Source organism: Petromyzon marinus, chromosome 38 (genome assembly GCF_048934315.1).
Source record: "Petromyzon marinus isolate PM22_M1 ecotype Great Lakes invasive population chromosome 38, UKy_Petmar_22M1.pri1.0, whole genome shotgun sequence".
NCBI lineage: Eukaryota > Metazoa > Chordata > Hyperoartia > Petromyzontiformes > Petromyzontidae > Petromyzon > Petromyzon marinus.
Genome location: NC_133704.1, coordinates 4,827,682 through 4,848,203, shown reverse-complemented (window position 1 = coordinate 4,848,203; position 20,522 = coordinate 4,827,682). Strand labels below are relative to the sequence as shown.

General features: G+C 53.1%; 1 protein-coding gene across 1 annotated transcript in view; it reads left to right on the top strand.

The window, feature by feature from the left end:
* The window catches only part of LOC116950057 (syntaxin-1A), a 189,856-nt gene extending 170,771 nt beyond the window's left edge, over positions 1 to 19,085 (top strand). The window contains exon 10 of the mRNA XM_032967465.2: positions 1,791 to 19,085. Coding sequence (XP_032823356.1) covers positions 1,791 to 1,868 — 78 coding nt within the window. The 3' untranslated portion in view covers positions 1,869 to 19,085. The remainder of the gene's footprint in view (positions 1 to 1,790) is intronic.
* The last annotated feature ends 1,437 nt before the right edge of the window (positions 19,086 to 20,522 follow it).

The following is a 20,522-nucleotide window of genomic DNA, read 5'->3' as shown; positions in this document are numbered from 1 at the left end:
GTACCGTATATACATAGACTGCATGTACCGTATATACATAGACTGCATGTACCGTATATACATAGACTGCATGTACCGTATATACATAGACTGCATGTACCGTATATACATAGACTGCATGTACCGTATATACATAGACTGCATGTACCGTATTTACATAAACTGCATGTACCGTATATACATAGACTGCATGTACCGTATATACATAGACTGCATGTACCGTATTTACATAGACTGCATGTACCGTATATACATAGACTGTATGTACCGTACGCACGCTTCGCACCTTACGGAATAAACGCGGCCGTCACGGCCCAACAGAACTCGCGAACTGCACTTGCCCCATCAGTCTCTCGAGGCTACCTGGGGGGTATTTGTCTCTGTGCGTGCGTGTGAGGAGCGAAAGCGCCGTGGGTCAGCACGTTGCGCCTTGAGCCCGGTGGCCCGAGTTCGATTTCCGCTCACGGCCACTAACACCGGAGACGAATACCTGAACCGGTCCTGGTGTCTCCCCTAGGTCGACTCAGCCTCAAATGAGTACCTGGTGCGGTGTGTAGTAAACATCGCCACTGGGGAGACAAAGGCGGTCGGGCGTGGTGCTGGCCACCCACCCCTTCTTGTACCGTTCCGGCCTTCATAGGTGCTCGCTAACAGCACTTGCCCTAACGTCCTGTTAAAGGCTATATGGGGGGTCTTTGTCTGTCTGTGTGCATGTGTTTGTGTGTATCTGTTTGTACCTGGTGTGATGTGCGAACATCACCACTGGGGAGACAAAGGCGGTCGGGCGTGGTGCTGGCCACCCACCCCTTCTTGTACCGTGCCAGCCTTCATAGGTGCTCGCTAACAGCACTTTGCCCTAAAAGTCTGGTGAGGCTATACGGGGGCTCTTTGTCTTTGTTTTGTCTGTCTGTGCTCTCTGTGCGGGTATGCTGGACCTCTTTCAAACATTTACATATATACACATCTGTCCATATATATACACACACCTGTCCATATATACACACCTGTCCATGTATATACACACACACACTTGTCAACATGTTGAACCCCACGCACCAGGTGAGTTGCAGACTGCCCCCCCAGACCCCAGCCCCTTGCAGTCGGGGGCTCGACTCCGGTCCGTGTCGACGCCTCGCGCTAAGTGAGAGTTGACTTCTCGTGTTGCCCGTGTCTATTGATCGCTGCGCTTCATTCAGATACTAACACTTGCGTGCCTGTGTACCTCTGCGTCTGTCTGTCTGTCTGCGTGTCTGTCTGTCCGTCTGTCCGTCTACCTGCATGCTTGCCTGTCCTTTCATCCGTCTGGCTGTCTGTGTGAACCTCCGCCTACCTACCTGCGTGTGCTGCCTGCCTACGTGCCCGCTCTCCTACCTCTCGACCTACCTGCCTGCATGCCAATATGTTTGCCTGCCTGTCTGCACGTTTGTATTCTTGTTGTCTGTCTGTCCACCTCCCTGTCCGTCTACCCCCCCCCCCCCACCCCCGGCTGTCCACCCCCCTTCCTGTCTGTCCATGGTCCTATTTTTATATCAACCTTGCGATCTGCCTGTCCCACCACCTTGCCTCCCTGTCCATCCCGTCTGTCCACCCCCTCGCCTGTACGTTTGTCCGTCCACCTCCTTGGCTCCCCCTCCCCGCCTGTGCGTGTGTCCCCTTGTTGCCTCTCCTGTCCATCTGCCTGTCCCGTGCCTGACCGTCCGTCTCCGCTTTGCCTTTGGCCCGCGTCCACGCCCGCGGGTCCCGCATCTCCTTCTTCCTCCTGCCGCCGCTCCTCGTCCCCGGCCGAGCAGAAGAAAATCATGATCATCGTGTGCTGCGTGGTGCTAGGCGTGGTCATCGCTTCCACTTTCGGTGGCATTTTCGGATAAGCCACGAGACGCAGCACAAAAGCAGCGCCCCTTCCCCCTGCTCCCCCATCCCCCCCTCCCCTCTAGGCCCCCCCCCCTCGCACAACCCGCCCCGCCGCCCCCCACCACCACCACCACCCCCCCCCCACTCTGATAAAAAAAAAATCTCTCCCCGCCTCTCTCTCGCTCTCTCTCCAACACCACCGGGGGCCCGCGCCTGCAGCGATCAAGTTGCGCGACTCGGTTGCATGCCACCGAATCGCTCGCGAGAGCTTGTTGTGTGTGTTTGTTGTGTACGCTGTTGTGTGGACGTCTCTCTGCAACGAGTTGCGAGCAGTTGTGCAACCCCCCCCCCCTCCCCCCCCCCCCCCCCGGTCGTTCGCTGTCGAGGCTGCGACGTGCGGGGGGGCGGGGGGGGGGGCGCAGTTCCCGCCGCGCCTTCTGTGCCGAGACAGCGGCGGCGGCGGCAGGAATCGCGCGACTGTTGCTCCCCCGCTTGTAGCCACGATCTATTATGCTCCCCTTTAACTGGGCCCCGTTGCGCAACTGCTCGCTCGGACGCGGACAAAGCAGTTGCAGGCCACATGGTTGCCACAACTGATCGCTTCGGGTTAAGACCCCCCCCCACCCACCCCGGCCCCGCCCCTGCCCATCCCTAGGCTTAAATTTCAAAATGTCCCCTCGTTGCTCCGTCGTCATCTGACGCGAAGCTGTCCTGTCCACTTTACTCTTTCTCCGTCTTGGCATCTCTCCTCTCTCTCTCTCTTTTATCTCTCTCTCCCTCTGTCTGTAACTTCCCCCCCACCCCCCCCTCTGATCCACCCGTTCCAACCCCGCCCCCCCCTGGCCCCCCATCCCCCGCCCCCTCCCGTGTGCACCGACCCCCACCGAGAGACGCAGTAGCAGCGGTGGACTATACCGAGGACAAATTCTCGCCAGCACGTGGCCACGCATTTGGCTCCGACCTTCGTCGGCAGAGTCGGGCGCGTGTCGCGTGCGCGTCATCGTCGCCACCACTCATGGCCAGCGATGGGGGGCTCCGCGCGATTTAGCGCCCTGCTTGTAAAATAACCCAAAGGGAAGACCGCGCGTCATCGTTATCCGCTGCTGTTGAGCATTGTGGGTAATTAAATTTGAAAAATATGCAGCCGCTTTGATTGATTGTATACGTAATTACCCGCAACCCTGCACCAGGAGCGCATAATGAGCGGCGCACGCTTAATTGCCACGCGCCTCGCTTGATGTCGGCCAATTCGAGAAAGTTGCTAGCAACTTGAATCTGATTCAGAATTTGAGATGGTCCAAGATTAATGGGCAGAGGTTTTAAGACGACCCCAGTGAAACAATTTAGATTTTCAAGAACCAATCAACTCGCTCCGCGTCACCCCACCGGGGGACCAATCGGGAAACCGGACGTCGACTCGCGATTCCTTTTTAAAATCAGAATCTTTATTTAGAGTGGAGGAGGAACCCGATGGGGCTATAAAGCTCTTTTTTTTTCATAGGTGTCCGGTGTAGGCAGGTCAGCGAGTTCGCGTGGCCACGTGATCTGAAACGCCCAAATCGATTTTTTTTTGTTTTCATTATTTATAATTATTTATATATTGGAGTAAAATAACAGTGAAGATCTGAATAATGTGCAAGATATGAAGTACAAAATTTAAGGGTCATGGCGTGGGAAAGTTGGGCGTTAAAATAGTGCCACCAATTGATGCAAAAGAGACTTTAAGTTGAAGTTTATCATTCATGGTAATTTTGTTTCTTATAGTGAGTGGACTGCAAGTGATCCACTTGATCTGGGCATTAGGCAAATTCTAGGCATGTGACGATGAATCGATTTCAAAATATATATTATTTACACTCACGATGAATGAATGCATGCCTTGTATCGTGCGCGTAAGAGATTTGATTACTGGCGATCTGTGTGATTAGGTGATTTGTTATGTGTGTAGATTTATATGAAAGCATTTAGGCCAGCGGAGCGAACGAGACAATAAAAACGAGACAATACAAACGAGACAATACAAACGAGACAATACAAACGAGACAATACAAACGAGACAATACAAACGAGACGATACAAACGAGGCAGAACAAAGGAGACAATACAAACGAGGCAGAACAAACGAGACAATATAAACGAGACAATACATACGAGACAATAAAAACGAGACAATACAAACAAGACAATACAAACGAGACAATACAAACGAGACAATACAAACGAGACAATACAAACGAGACAGAACAAAGGACACAATACAAACGAGACAATACAAACGAGACAATACAAACGAGAATACAAACGAGACAATATAAACGAGACAATACAAACGAGACAATACAAACGAGACGGAACAAACGAGACAATACAAACGAGACAATACAAACGAGACAATACAAACGAGACAATACAAACGAGACAATATAAACGAGACAATACAAACGAGACAATACAAATGAGGCAGAACAAAGGAGACAATACAAACGAGACAATACACAGGAGACAGAGTGGATGAAAAAGCTACAAACGATGCAGACAATACAAGCGAGACGTAACTAAAGAGACGGAACAATCGAGGCAACGTGAACGAGAGAGAACAAACGGAGACGAACAATCAAAATGAGGCAGAACAAAACGAGTCGGTGGAAAACGATTTAAACAAAAAAAAAGTCTTGCATTGAACCGAATAATTAATCTCGGTTTGCGATACGGGAATCGTCACGTGCCTACCCTGAGTGTCCTGTCTGCTGTCCCCGAACCGACCTCTCACCTCTATTGCTCGACGATGATTGGTTACAAAATTTGCGCCTTCGTGAGGAAATGTAAAAAAACGCGTGGCGTTTGTTTTTGGACGTGACGTCACAACGGATGGATGTGCCCACGTGCGCGCGTGCGCAGCAAATCAACCATTGTGTCGCCATTTTGCCTTCGCCGCCGCCACCAATCACGTGCCAGCGTTTAAAAAAGAAATTCCCACGAAACAATAGAGCACTTCGGTGACGTCACCGACGTCCATGTGGGGGAAGGGGGGGGGCGGGCGTAAGGGGGGTTATCGGGGGGGTGTTGGTGCACACTTGGGGCTAGGCAGCCAGACTTAGCCCCTATATCCGTTGTATAAAACAAAAAAAAACAAAAAAAAACAAACACGTGTTTTGAAACAATTGATGCATGGCGTTCTGTGATTAGTTTGAGAGCAAAAAAAAAAACATTTAAGTCAAAACTAAAAAAAAATCCTTCGTGTTGTATTGGTTGATAAGTGCTGGGAAGCGCCGGTCATTCGCAATGTAGGGAATGCTGATGTGTTCATCGTGTATTGGTAATTTCACGACAAATACCCCCCACCCTCCTGCCCCCTCCCCTCAACCCCCTCTTCCCCGTCCTCCCCTCCTCAACTTCCCCCCCCCCTCCCTCCTTCCTACTACTCCCCCCCCCCCACCCGCCATCTACTCCCCCGAAGGCTCCCCCCAAAGAACCTTAGCCCCACAATCGACATAACCCAGGCTCACTCTTCCCCAAAAACTCCCCCCGTAATGCCAACACGGGCTGTTGGGGAAAGTGCCGGTTAGCGGGCAGCACCCGTGAGGGCGGTGGTGGCAGTGTGGTCTCCACCACTACGCCCGGCCGCCTTTGTCCGCCTCCCCCCACCCCCCCACCCCCTTCGCTACTGATGCTTTACACACCGCACCATCAGGGGAGCTTCCCATGACAGGTTCAGCTGTTCGCTTCCGATGTTGGCCCGCGAGCGACAAATCAAAACCAGGGTCGCCGGGTCCGTCGTGCAGCGCGCTGACCTCTGCGCCGCCGCTCACCTTCTCGCGCGACGCGTGGTCACGTGCACACGCGTCACGTGCACACGCGTCACGTGCACACGCGTCACGTGCACACGCGTCACGTGCACACGCGTCACGTGCACACGCTTCACGTGCACACGCTTCACGTGCACACGCTTCACGTGCACACGCTTCACGTGCACCCGCTTTCATCTCACGCGCAACGCTCGCACGATCGAGACACGTGACCCCGTTACTGTCTCGTCACTTCTTACCCGCAGCCAAGGCTGGCTATGAGTAGGGATGATTGGCATGAGGCACTGCCGCTGGAGTACAGAAGCATGGCGATTCATTTTGTGTGGGAAGTCAAAGATGATTGCCCTGTGGATAGACTCGCCCCCCCCCCCCCCTTGCTCCGCACCCCGCCATAGGAATGTGAAATTTCCAACATTGGCTCTCCAGGGCTGTCTTCAGTTGATGAGCACCGATGTGTCAATGTTTATGTGAACAAGAAATCATCACTTTGGAGTTTTGGCTCTTCATACTAAGTATAAACAATTGTCCATAGGATCAAAGGAATATGTTAATAGGATTGTAGAATTATTTACCCAATGTTCCGATACCCCTATGAAGCGGGGGAGTAGGGGGGAGGGGGGGGATAGGTTATAAACAATTTACGAGGTCAAATTATTAGGGTGAGATGGATTTGTGTGTGACCTACGGTAAGGATCAGGGTTAGGGTAAGGGTTAGCGTGTGACCTAGGGTTTGGGTCAGGGTTAGGTTATGAACTAGGATTAGGGTGTGACTTAGTTTTAGATTGTGACCTAGGGGAAGGGTGATATGGGTTAGCACCGGATTTGCTAAGTAAGCTATAGATTATGGCCTCACGTTATGCATATCCTCAAAATACGTATAAAACGATCTAAAGCGTTAATTTGCATTCTCATATGATAAAATATATATTCAGCAATTCCTCGACGGGGGGGGGGGGGCCTCTTAAGCTTGACTTAGCCTGAGGGCCCCAGCAGTGCCATACAGCCCCTGGTCAGGGTGTGGCCGAGGGTCAGGGTGTGACCGAGGGTCAGGGTGTGGCCGAGGGCAACATCACTCAACACAACTCAACCCAAACACAAAACCGCTCAAGATGCTCCAGCTCCACGCTTTGTGGGACTTTAAACTCCCCCCACCCTCCGCTCCCCCCCACTCCCATCACCCCCCTACCCTCCCCTCCCGTCTAGAATTTAAGTAACTTCCACCCGTAGGCGTGTTGAGTATGTAGTGACAGCAGCAGGCATTTTGCAATACGTGACCAAATAATAATATTAATAATAATTCTAATAATAATTCATAATGACGACGATGATGATGATTATACTGATGGTGATGATGATGATGATAATTATTATTATTGTATAGATGTTATACAAACATACAAAGCACAAACAAAACATGTCGTTACACCAAGCCACCAGTGAACGGGGGGGGGAGCTCTTACTGCATCGCTCGTTTCAAGGCTCGACCAGTGCTGGACTCAGCACGCAGGGCAGTGGGCTCGTCTCCAGCGGGGTATTGTCGAGACGAACTCGGGATGCGCATGCATTCCATATAGCGAGCGGATGGACGCTCTGGTCGCTGGTGATGTCTTCAATGAGTGTCTCTGGCTGGAGTGTGTTCACTAAATTCCCTACCGCCAGAGCACCGTACCGCCGCGGATCACCGCGCATTCTGCTCGGGCTACGGTAAATACTTGGATGTTCATTCACAAGGGCAATATTTTTTTAATGAGCACACGCACGCACGCACATGCACACACGCGTCCACACACTGCCACTCTCGTGTGAGCATCCGTTGCGCGTGACACTTTACGCACATGCATACGTGCACGCAGTTTCACGTGCACGCAGTATCACGTGCACGCGCACACCACTTGCACACAACAGCAGTAGCAGCGGCAACTATTCGCCACTAAGTGGCCGTGACATTGCCACGGCGCTCGGTGCCAGGCTAGGTGCTAGCACCTTTGAGGCTCTTGCTGCGCAGGCAAAGAGAGGTCACTGACCCCCCCCCCCCCCCCACGTGTGTAGTACGTGGCTTGACGCCTCACCGAGATGTACATACACAGAATAAGGCAAAGGTCACCCCGATAGCCCCTGAACACGACTGTCGGAGGGCAAGTGCCGTCGGCGAGCACCGAATTGAAGTCCGGCACGGCGCACGACTTAGGTGGGGGGGGGGGGGCAGCACCACGCCCGACCGCTTTTGTCTTTCTCGCACGTCACGCGGAAACTCTGCACTCTCTCCGTGCAAGTGCCACAACAACGTGTTCGCCCAAATCTCTCGAGCTGCTCGGTGGACAGCTGGAAACTCGCGAAGGCTAAGCGGATGTCGAGCCTGGTTGCGTACCCGCATTGGGTGACCGCCACCACCAGGGCTTGCCAGGTGGTGTAGGCTGGGGGGAGGGTGTTGTGAAACGCGACCAGCATCCTTCAGTGTGGAGCTTTGAATGTCGCCATCCCCCCCCCCCCCCCCTCGTATAGAGCGCGGTGTTTATTCAATTGGCCGGACATCCCCAATGTTGGCAGCACCCTTCTGAAGAAAGAGTCTTGGTGATTGTTTAAGAAGGAGCATCACTCATCGAGGGGAGGAGACGATTTTCATTCACGTTTCTATTTCATTCGCGTAATAAGACCCCCACCGCCCCCGCCCCCCCCCCTTCAGCCCACCGCCCGCCGACCCAGGCCGTAGTCGTTTGACCATACTTCACCACGCTGGTCAGTGCTGGTTGATGAAGTTCTCAGTGGGTGGATTGGTGGTTGGTGGAGTAGGATCGGATCGGATCTCGCTCGCTCGTTCACCCGCCACTGATGGTAGCCGTGGCTGTTGGGGTCGAATCCAGGTGGCACGGTGGAGGGGTGGGTGAGCGGTGGTGGGGTGGGGGGGAGTCGTAGCGCAGTGCGCTAACCATTGCGCCACCGCTCTCATCCCGTGTTTTCAACAAAATTGCAAAACAAATAATAGTAATAAATTTAATCTCCCCCCACCACCACAAAGCAATTGGCAGAAATCCCACAGCTGTTCCAGAGCCTTAAATAATTCTACTTGTTTTGCCTCGAGCAGTTACAGTGTGAATTTGTGAACAGACGACATGCATTCAGACACTCACACGTGAACAAATATATTTTACGCACATACATACCGAAATGCGGCCACACGCATAAGTGAACAGACATACATACAGACATATACTGTAAATACACGCACGCACACAGGTGAACACACACACATGGAGATCCATGGATGGGTACATATAACACACACACAAAGACAAAGGTCACCTGTATAGCTTTAACAGACTGTCGGGGCAAGTGCTGTTAGCGAGCACCTATTAATGGCCGGAACAGCACACGAGGCGGTAGTTGTGCCCATATCCACGCCCGACTGTCTTTGTCTCCCGAGTGGCGATGTTTACACATTGCACCAAGTACTCATTTGAGGCTGAGTCAACATAGGGGAGGCCCAGGAGAGGTTCAGATATTCGTCACCGGTGTTGGTGGCCGTGAGCGGAAATCGAACTCGCGTCGCCGGATTCCTAACGCAGCGTAGCGCGAACCGCAACACACACAGACACACATCGAGACGAATTGACACGTACACACACGCAACATACTCGTACACGCACACTCACGCACACAAACACGCGACAACAACAACAACAACCGCCGTTCGCTGTGAAGTCACCACGGCGCTTGTATCACGCTCGGTGCACACTCACAGACAGACACACACACATTCATTTAAACACACCACCTCCACCCCACAAAGCACAGACACACACAGACACAAACACGCAGCAAATATGTCAAACAGATTGCGTCCACAAAACCGCTCACGAGATCTGCTCGTTTCAGCTCAGAGGGTATAGCAACCGTCATCGGCATCAGCAACAACATCGGCATCAACAACATGGACATCGACAACAACAACAACAGCAGCAGCAACAACATGGACAACTGGATGAGCGAACTTACACGTTCAGCAGAGCCAGGGAGTTGCTGTTCTCGATTCGTATCGACACCAGGTGGTTTTCATCGATCCAAACGAAGCGAATCAAACACACGCACGTGGGCGCGCGCGCACCGACGACGTCACAATAAGCACGTGGGCGCGCGCGCGCGCGCACCGACGACGTCACAATAAGCACGCGCACGCGCGCGCACCGACGACGTCACAACGAACGCGTGCGCGCACCGACGACGTCACAACGAACGCGTGCGCGCACCGACGACGTCACAACGAACGCGTGCGCGCGGTGCCACGCGTTTCCACGGCGTTCTTCCACATCCCGTGAGTCGCGTCGCGGAGAGTCCGAGTCGAGTTTGTCACGCCGTGGGCCGCGCTGTGTTGCAAAAAGTCGCGCCGCTTCCGTGAGTTTCGCCCCTTCCCTCCCACCCCCCCACCCACCCCACCCCCCCCCCCCAAGTTGACGCTTTAGCTCGCGCGTTATGTTGCGTTTGTCGGGGGTCGAGTCGCGACAAGTCGCCCCGAGTTGCCGCCCCAACTACCCTCCCTGCTACACCTGTCCCCACCCCCCACCCCCCCCCGCCCCGTTCCCCACAAAGTCGCGGCAAGTCGCTCGCGTTCGTGTTGTTGCGCGGTGATTAAGCGCGTGTTGCCGGGCGTTGCGAGGTTTAGAGTCGGAAGAGTTTGAATTCCCCCGATGCGACCACTGAGCCTTTTCGCAGGCGCGAGCGTGACGTCACAGCGACCTCGCCGTGACGTCGCCGTGACGTCACGAAGAGGGCGTCGAAGCGAGGTGTCGTTTTAAGCTTCCTCCCTCCACCGGTGGCGATGATGATGAGGGCTAGAGATGGCGTTTCTCTGCTGAGTTAACTCTGTCGACAGAATGTTACCGCTGCACAAGCCCGAGCCGACGTAACTGCGTCGGCGTCAGTAGCGACGACGGTTAAACTTTACTTTGCGCTACGAGGATGCCCAGTGACGTCGACACAAGGCAGCGCGAGTGAAAACGCCAAGTGCCGCATTCGTTCGGGGGAATAACCGGAAACCAGTGATGGACCAGAAATCCATTCGACTCAGTTCCCGCTGGGGGTGAGTCGACTCGGAACTGATATTCCTTTCTACACCCTGCCCTCAGACCGACCCCCCCCCCGTGCCCCCGCCCCCTTACCCTCCACCCCCTTGTCCCCCCCCCCCCTGCCCAGCCCCGCCTCCCACCCCATTCCTTCCTCTCTCAAACTACCACTCAGTATTTTCTCACACAAAACAGACAGATGGATCCTCTATTGTTTCACGCAGATGAGAACCCATCGATACACAGGCATCTTCTTTTTTTCCCCACTGGCACATTCAAGCCACGCTTGCACCGTGCGGAGCCAGCCCGGTGCCGCTCAGGAAGCGCCAGGTTGTCTTTTTTTCCACTGCAGAAGCCGAGCCGCGCCGCTACTAACGTGACATACAATGCACGAGGCGAGATGCGTTGTGTCCTCACGGTGTTATGGGCTGCCGTCACAAGCAACAAACGCGTCATTGGCCACGCCCATGGCCCTGCTTGGACTAGAGTCCGATTCAGGCGCCTCCTTGGTGAGGCCAGCGTAGCACGATTTGGTTTCTAGCTCAGATCGGCAAATATCCAGTTAAAAAACTGTGAGGGCCCTGGCTCGGCTCGGATGTGCCAGTGGAAATGAAGAACACCGAGATAATTTTCAAGGGAGATGTGGGACATGCAGAGGCAAATGCAGGGATGATTACAATTGTCAAAGACGTTGAATTCGATGAAAAACATCCTAAAGTGAGATTCAATATAAAAACACCCCCACCTCACCACCTCCCACCCACCTCCCTCGACTGTTAACAAATCTGCCGATTGTCATTCGGGGTGTAACGATGCAATGAGACGCCAAAAATGAGACAAAAAAGAATCGCTTATAGAATTTAAGTTGCTGACATTAATCGAATCGCTTGGGGGTGTTAATTGTTACACACAGAATTGGTTTTATTCTCATGCCGATTATTTCCGTATTCTCCCTATTATAAGACGCATTATTTCCACCCCCACCCCCTGATGACGAGACCCAGTGTGGAGGTGGTGGTGGAGTAGATGGAGATGGTGGAGAGGTGAGCTGGAATTGACATGACCTGGTCCTGGATTTGAACTTATTCGATCAATAACCCTTAACATTTGCCACTTGCATTATCTCAGTCCTAAGACAGTATTCTAACACGTCATTATTACCGTGCATATTTCAAAACAAACCCATTAATACTATCGCTAACACAAACACGTGCGCGCGAACACACACCGCTGATCAATCTCACGCATTGCCCCCCGCTCTGAGTGGTGTCGAGTTGACATCCCGTTTAGGAACCCCCACGGGGGGTGGAGGCGGGGGGGGGGAGAGCGGAGGGCATTTGCGAGCAGAACAAACGCAGGGGCGTAATGTTTGCCGGATGGAGGCAACGAGACGCGGGTGGGGGGGGGGGGGTGCACGATAGTGATTTCTGCGTCGATGAGCGCGTTGCGAGAATCGGTCAATGTACGCCGAGGTTTCAATAAGGCGCAACTTTGTCGCGGGCAACTTGCGGACGGACATCGCAAACGTTGGGCCCAACGTTGAGCAAACGTTTGGCCCAACGTTCCACGTTTACTTGGCTCGTCCATTCGTGCAACCGAACCGCGCCAGGCTGGCCCGAGCCCGTGCCCGTGCCCGTGCCCGTGCCGAGCCGTTGCAACAAAGTTGCGCGCGGGTTCCAGACGCAAATGGAACCTTCGTTCCCCGGTTCGCGAACGAAACAAAGTTGCACCGCTCGAGTCCGGATTGCAAGTTGCCGGGAATCGTTTCGGTTGCGTCAAAGTTGCGTGCGACCCCAGTGGACAGGCAAGGTCTGAGCTTGACTCTGGGTGCAGAGGCAGTGACCTATGACCTATGCAGTCCGTGGGCAGCCATAGCCAGAGCAGGGTCCATATACCACCTGTGGGTGCCACCTGAGGTGTGGCATGAAGTTAGCGGTTCCGGTTGCTTTATGTGATCAACGACGGTGAATAATGTGATGGCCACTTGAAATTAGTGGGGTTGTCAAATAATTCGCTCCCTATTGTCCAGATAAATAAATGGGCAAGACGAACGCTTTTTTTCTACCTTAGGTGGTACCCCTTTCTGCTCTCGCCGATGGACTAAAGTGGTGAGTGGCTGACAGTTTGATGAGCAACATGATGATGATGATGATAATAACAAGAGTTGTTGTTGTTCGAGTGCAAATGTAAAAGTCAAAGCGTCTGGCCTGCTCAATTCGAGTAGTGGGACGTCCAGATCCACATTCCCACGGCGGAGCCCAGTTCATCCAAATGTTCACCACTTGTTGAATTGTCACAAAGTGGTACGAATTAATTTTGGCCACGTCGGAGATAAAATTATGATGGAGATGATAATGGGGACGGTAGTGATGACGGTAATGATGGTAATGTTAATTATGATGGAAATTATGGTGACGATGATGATGATACATCATCTCCCTTGTCAACAAAACAACTACAACAACAAGCATCCCATTACCGCAACCACCACCACGACCCTGCTATACCTCACCCTGGACTCAAACCCACTCCTCTTATGCTGCAGACGAACTCGCCACGCAACCTCCTTGTCTGCCCGTAAACGAAGATGGTCAACACTTGAACGACGAGGTTACTCAACCTGGTTGCATGCAACGCAATCGCGTACATACGTGTGTTGGGACGTCTCTGCAACCAGTTGCGCAATCAGTTGTATGCAACCAATTCACACGCGTGGAAGTCTCTGCAACCAATTGCAGGCAATTGCGCTACCAGCTGCATGCAAGGGAATCACTTTCGTGTGGAATTCTCTGCAACCCGTTGCGAGCAGTTGCGCAACCAGTTGCATGGGTTAGTGTTAGAGTCAAATAGTCGACTTTAAAGAAAAAAGTGGAATTGAATTTTATTGACTTACATTCCTGGTCGGAACGATGTTTTAACCGCCCGTACGCGTGGGGGATGATTGGTTTTCGTGAGGACTTTTTTTCCGACAAAGTCTTAAGAATGAGGCTTTACTCCAGCATCTTAATTGACTCGGATCTTGGTTAGTGTAGTTATTGATTACGACATTGATGATGATTAATTAATTAACAGGGCTTAATTTCGCGGTGGGTGGAGGGAGAGCGGTTGAGCGTGCAGAGCAAAGCGGCTCGCAAAGCGGATTGGTTCGCGAGTTCGAATCATGGTTGTTGCGGGTTCACTCAGCCCATCATTCTGCCGGGGCCGATACAATGAGCACCACTGTTGTGGGGATGATAAACGGTGGATTTCCCTCTTTGAGAGGCTCGCCCCCCGGCATAGTCACGTGGAATTTCCTCCACTGACTTGTTTGAGCAAGAAATGGTAACTCCCGTAACCACGCACCCCCCCCCCCCACCCCATCCACGACATGTGGGGGGAGGGGAGGAGAGTATTTTCTGTAGCTCAGCCCTGGACAGCTCCAGCTCGACATTAAGCCCTGGTGGTTAATCTATAGCGGTAGGAAGAAGCGTGATCGGGTTTCGCTTCCGTCTTTCTCCGCACAGCTCTGCATGCATGAGCTGTGTTCGACACCAGTTGCCCGTGCGAAGTACAAAACCTGTACATAGCCCCGCACCCCCATCTAACCCCACCGTACCCCGCCCCCTGAACCCCCTAAATTCCCCGCCCGTCCCCCCTTTAATCTCCCCCCCTTCCCGCCCCCAATTCCCCCATTCAATTCACTGCGTCCGTGTGATGTCAAATGCATGTTAATTTTACGAATTGAACGATGGGTGTTTAACTTTTTACGTCGAATTTAAGTTCCTTGTTCCGTCGTATTGAACTGAGAGAACAACACACACACAACACACACGCGCATACACAATGCGTTCAATAAATATGATCAAAATATCAAATACATATATATCAAATCAGTGATAGAAAACACATTAAGCGTTCAACCTGGAACCGACATGGCATCGGTTAACGCGGCGACGTCAGCGTGACAAGAGGAGTAATTGAATTACTAAGTGGCGAATTAATTAATTCATTGCGAGATCAGCAGTTGATTGAGTTTTATTTATTTTTGTCTCCCCGATGAGTAGAAATGTCACCGCAGTGGGGTCGATACCTCCGCCTTAGTCTCCTCTCTCTCTCTCGGCTCCCTCGTTATCCATCGCCCCTTTGGTATCACACCACCCATACCTTGACGCCCCTTTTGCCTTACGGACAACAGTCGACCCTTGCGATTGGGGGGCGGGCGGGCGGCGTTAATTCGTTCACCGATTTGACCGTTTCACGTGAACCACGGCTGCTGAACACACAAAGACAACGATCCCCCCCCAGCCCCATGTAGCCTTGACAAACTGTTAGTGGCAAGCGCTGTTAGCGAGTAGCACCGAGACGGGGCTGGGTGGCCAGCACCACGCCCGTCAAGCACAAAGACAAAGGCCCCCCCCCCCATATAGCCTTCACATACTGTTGGGGCAAGTGCTGTTTAGCGAGTACACACGCACACACGCGCACAGCCAACAGGCCCAAAGAGACAAGCGCCCAGCAACAACCAGCACCTCCCAGCAATAACAACGGCAGCTTCATTCGTTCCTGTTTGGGGAAAACTGACATCCAGATGCAATCACGAGGCCACATGTCCATCGTGATGAGAATTTTTATTTCGACTGCAGGAGGAATCCGACGAGCTATGAAGCTATTTAACACAGATGTCCAGTAGGGGCGGCTCAGCGAGTTACACCAGGAAGCAACAGAAAGACACGACAGGAGCGCAAAATAGAGAGCAGGTAAGCAAGTTATTAAAACAGATTTATAGATTAAGTATATTAGTACATTTTGCATAAATCCCTGCCGATACATTTTCCGCGTCGTCAAGACACCAGTTGCGGCGCTTCTGTCGGTGGTAAATCAATAGGAGTCGACCACCACTTGCCTTGGCATTGAGTGAGAATATAAACTATTTGTAGCCGTGGCACCACCACCACCAGCAGCAGCAGCACGACGGGAAGGGGAGGAGAGTCAAGGCTGCGATGGGTGGGACAAAGAGCAAGGGGGCGGGAGAGAGAAGAGAATGGGGGGGGGGGGAAGAAGGATGGAGGAGGAGTGGAGAAACGCGAGCGAAGGGGTCAGGGGAAGTGAGGAGATGGAGGGGAGGAGAGAGAGAGGCTACATCAGGGCCTGGACGCTGCTGCTGCTACACGGACGGAGGAGGCGGCGTCTGTTTTCACAGTGGGCGGGCTGCACGGGGAGGGGGAGGGGTTCAGAGTGGGGGTGGCCACACACACAAGCCACGTGGTTTGCGGGAGGCTTGAGCTGATTTAGATAATGAGATTTTCAGAGCTTGCGAGGGCGAGACGATGATGATGGGAGGAGAGTATTCCAAAGTGGAGCAGTGTGAGGGAAGAAGCGGAGAGAGTGAAGTGAGGGGTGAGCTGCAGTGCCGTGGTGGTGGTGGTGTTGGGGAGCGGTAGTGTAGTGGTTAACGCACTGCGCTACGAACCCGGCGACCACAGGTTCGATTCCCGCTCACGGCCAACAGCCGTGACGATTACCTGAACCGGTCATGGGCCTTACCAAGGTCGACTCAGCCTCAAATGAGTGTATGGTGCGGTGTGTGAACATCACTTACACCAACGGTCTATGAAGGCTACACGGGGGATCTTTTATCTTTGTTGGTGGTTGAGTAACCGTGCGGTGGGTGGCACGGAACAGTCAGTGTCTGGTGGAGACCGAGTCCCCAACACGGACGGTGGAGGAATCGGCGAGGGAAGTTCACGGCAAGGGTCACCGTGGCAGTAGTAGCGATAGAAGAGTGATAGGGAGGCGACTGAACTCAACTAAGCTATGTTTATTGCACCAGGTTAGGCCCACTGAGCTTGTATTGCTCTTTTTCAGAAGCGACCTGGCCACACAAATGAAGTGGCTTGTCACGTGCAAATGTATAGCAGCCAAATTACTCTATGAACGCATGTTGACTCTAAATGTGGAGGGGAAAAACCGGAGGTACCGGAGAAAAATCCACGCGATCACGGGGAGAGCACGCAACCTCCAAATAGACAACAGGCGTCAGGGGTGGGGATCGAACCAACGGCCTCCTGCACACCAGGTGAGGTAGTTAACATCTCGCGATCGTGGCGAGATGACTGAGCGCCCGTCAGCGAGTGACCCAATGTAGCACGTGGATAGCCGACTCGAAATATATTTAATAGTCCACCCTATAGACTTCAAGGATATCATCATCAGCAAGCATCATCACCAGCGGCATCGGCATCTTTGGCAGCAGCAATCAGCAATTGTCATCAACACCATCGTCATCATTCATTGCATAATCATCGCAGTATCATCAGCAGTCGTATGAGCAGTTGTAGCCGGAGCAGCAGCGGTAATAAAATCATGATTATTAACAGCAGCAGGCGCATTATCATCAGGATCATTGTCCTCAGCAACAGCAGCAGTAGCAGCATCAGCAACAGTAGCAGGATCATCATCATCATCACCAGTAGCAGTATCAGCAGCATCTGCAGCAGCAGGATCAGCAGTATCTGCAGCAGCAGCAGGATCATCATCAGCAGCAGCAGAATCTACTGTGTAAAAGTAGGCGAGGATAACGTAGAGAGGGAGAGCGCGGTGATGGGGGGGCTTCCTGATCACCACCGCCACGTGCACCGGTTGAGTCGCCCAGACATTAGGCATCTTTAGCCACGACCTCAAACTCCCACCCAAACCAGAGTAGCCAACCAAACACCCCCCTCTCACCCTACCCAACTAGCACTACCCCTTAGCCACGATAGCCAACTAGACACTAGCCCCTACCATACTAGCCCTAACCCTAGCCACGATAGCCAACTAGACACTAGCCCCTACCCTACCATACTAGCACTAACCCTAACCACGATAGCCAACCAGACACTAGCCCCTACCCTACCATACTAGCACTACCCCTAACCATGATAGCCAACCAGACACTAGCCCTTACCCTACCATACTAGCACTAACCCTAATCACGCTACCCAACCAGACACTAGCCCCTACCCTACCATACTAGCACTACCCCTAACCACGCTTGCCAACCAGACCCTAGCACTACCCATGACCCCGACCCAACCTCTAGCCCTATCCCCCCCCCCCCCCTTCTTCGTCAGCGCCATCCCGCACGTCCCCGCGACTCTTCTGCCGATCTACGGCGCAGCAGCGGAGAGGGAGAGAGAGGGAGACGGACAGAGGGGGCAGAGACCAATCCAGCAGTGACCAATCCAGCAGTGACCAATCCAGCAGCGGCCCGCCGCAGTGACCAATCAGCAGTGACCAATCCAGCAGCGACCAATCCAGCAGTGACCAATCCAGCAGCGGCCCGCCGCGGTGACCAATCAGCAGTGACCAATCCAGCAGCGGCCCGCCACGGTGACCAAACCAGCAGTGACCAATCCAGCAGTGACCAATCCAGCAGCGGCCCACCGCAGTGACCAATCCAACAGTGACCAATCCAGCAGTGACCAATCCAGCAGCGGCAAATCCAGCAGTGACCAATCCAGCAGTGACCAATCCAGCAGTGACCAATCCAGCAGCGGCCAATCCAGCAGTGACCAATCCAGCAGTGACCAATCCAGCAGTGACCAATCCATCAGCGGCCCGCCGCGGTGACCAATCAGCAGTGACCAATCCAGCAGTGACCAATCCAGCAGCGACCCGCCGCGGTGATTCTCCTACTCGGCGAGAATTTAAGCTCACAACTCACGCCCTGGGCAGCAGCCTCCTTGGCCGCAATTTCTATCACTGAAGCACTCCTCCTCCCCCTCTTAACGACACGGGCGAGGCCAATGCGTGTTCCCTCTCTCTTTGTTTTTTTCGTATTTTGAAGATATACGGTAATGGTGCAGTATTAGATTCGCATGGTTTCAATGTTATGGCTGTTTGCTACGCAGATTCTCTCGTGTGTGTTGATAATGATGATGATAAAAGAAAAAATTTGACTTTCTTTTATGACACCCCCCCCAACTTCCACATCCACCCCCTTCCCCCCATCACTTCCATTCCGATCCTCCCCCCCACACCAAGCACCCCCCCCCCCCACTCACTCTCCCCACACCACTTCAATCTAGACCCTCCTCCTCCAACACCGAGCCCCGCCATCCCCGCCCCCCACCCATCACCCACCAGCACCCTCAACCACAACCACCACCCCTACCACCTCCCCCCCCCTTGCCCCTACCCCTCCCCTGCTGGGTGTTTCTTGATGATGATAATAACTATGCATTCGGCTGGATGGGTGTTGTTCTCTGTGACTGGAGGAGGTCGCTGGCTGAGACGCGCGTCTCGTTGTGTGCGCGGTCACTGATTGATGTCCCTCTCTTTTTTTTCGAACATTATTATTGTTACATAATTATATTGTAGCGGTCAAAACAACAACAACAAACGAACACTCCACCGGCGTGCGCCACGATTTATTTCCGTCGACTCGCTCTGGCTCCTCTGCTTGTTGTGGTTGGTTGTCCGACGGTGGTGGCTGTGATGGTGGTGGTTCGTGGTGGTTGTGAACGGCACTTGGGAGAGGGTCTTTGTGTGTGTGTGTGTGTTGGTGTGTGTTGGTGTCTTTGTTGTGGGTCTTAGTGTAGCGGTTAGCGCGCTGCGCTATTAACCTGGCGACCCGGGTTCGATTCCCGCTCATGGCCAACACCAGTGACGATTATCTAAACTGGTCCTGGGCTTCCACTAAGTCGACTCAGACTCAAATTAGTACCTGATACGATGTGTAAACATCGCCGGGCGTGATGCTGGCCACCCACCCCCTCGTGTGCCGTACCGGCTTTCATAGGTGCTCGCTATCCGCACTTACCCCAGCAGTCTGTTAAGGGCTTAAGGCTAGATGGGGGATCTTTGTCTTTGTATTGCCTTTGGTTGTCGTGGTTGTCGTGGTTGTCGTGGTTGTCGTGGTTGTCGTGGTTGTCGTGGTGGTGGTGGTTTTTGTTGGTGTTAATTTGATGGCCAGGGAAAAGAAAAAAATGGGGAGAACAAATATATTGTGAAGACGGAGTGATGCGATCAGTGCAATGGCGCAGCCCTGCAAGTTCTCATTTCACGCCACTGCTGGCGGAAGAGTCCTCCACTAGAGGGAGCCCCCCCCCCCCCCTACAGTGTGTATTTTGGCCTACTCCTCTACGCCGGCCACCAGACGTCTTGGGAATGATGGGAGCACCTACACTTTACCCCACCGGCGACTAACTGCGGTGTACCCCAAATTGTGCCGGAATTCCGCTAATAAATGGACAGAGGGCGTGGGGACTTGAAAGTTGGCCGTGGGCTTGAACTGCCGCGCCGGAAGAAATGACCCGGCGACCTCTGGATTGCAAGTCCAGAGCGTTGACCGTCACGCAACGTCAGCAGGGTCCCGTTCGGATCGGTGTTGAACAAAAGTCAACGCATGGACAGGTATAACTCAGCCCTAGGCCTGCCCCTGACCGTTAACACCACCTCCAGAACCCGTTAGTCCAAACGCTACCATTATGTTAACCCTATAATTACACCTAACCCTGCTCCTAAGCCCAGGAGTCGGCACACCTGCGGCGCCTAAACCGCATGCTTCGTGACGTTATTTATTAAGGACAACCACCGTCTCGCATTCACCACCGCCATCACCACGGCGCATTGCGGCTCATGAAATATTGAGGGGTTTTTTTTTTTACGGAATTCGAGAAAAAAATGTCTCTTCTTGTTATTTCGTTTGCCGATCCCCTGCCCTAAACCTATCACTACATCAACCTCTGATACTACCCCTTAACCTTACACCTGATCCTAACACTATCCAACCCCTAACACGACTGCTACCCCTAACTCTACCCCTAGACCTGTAGCCACCATTAGT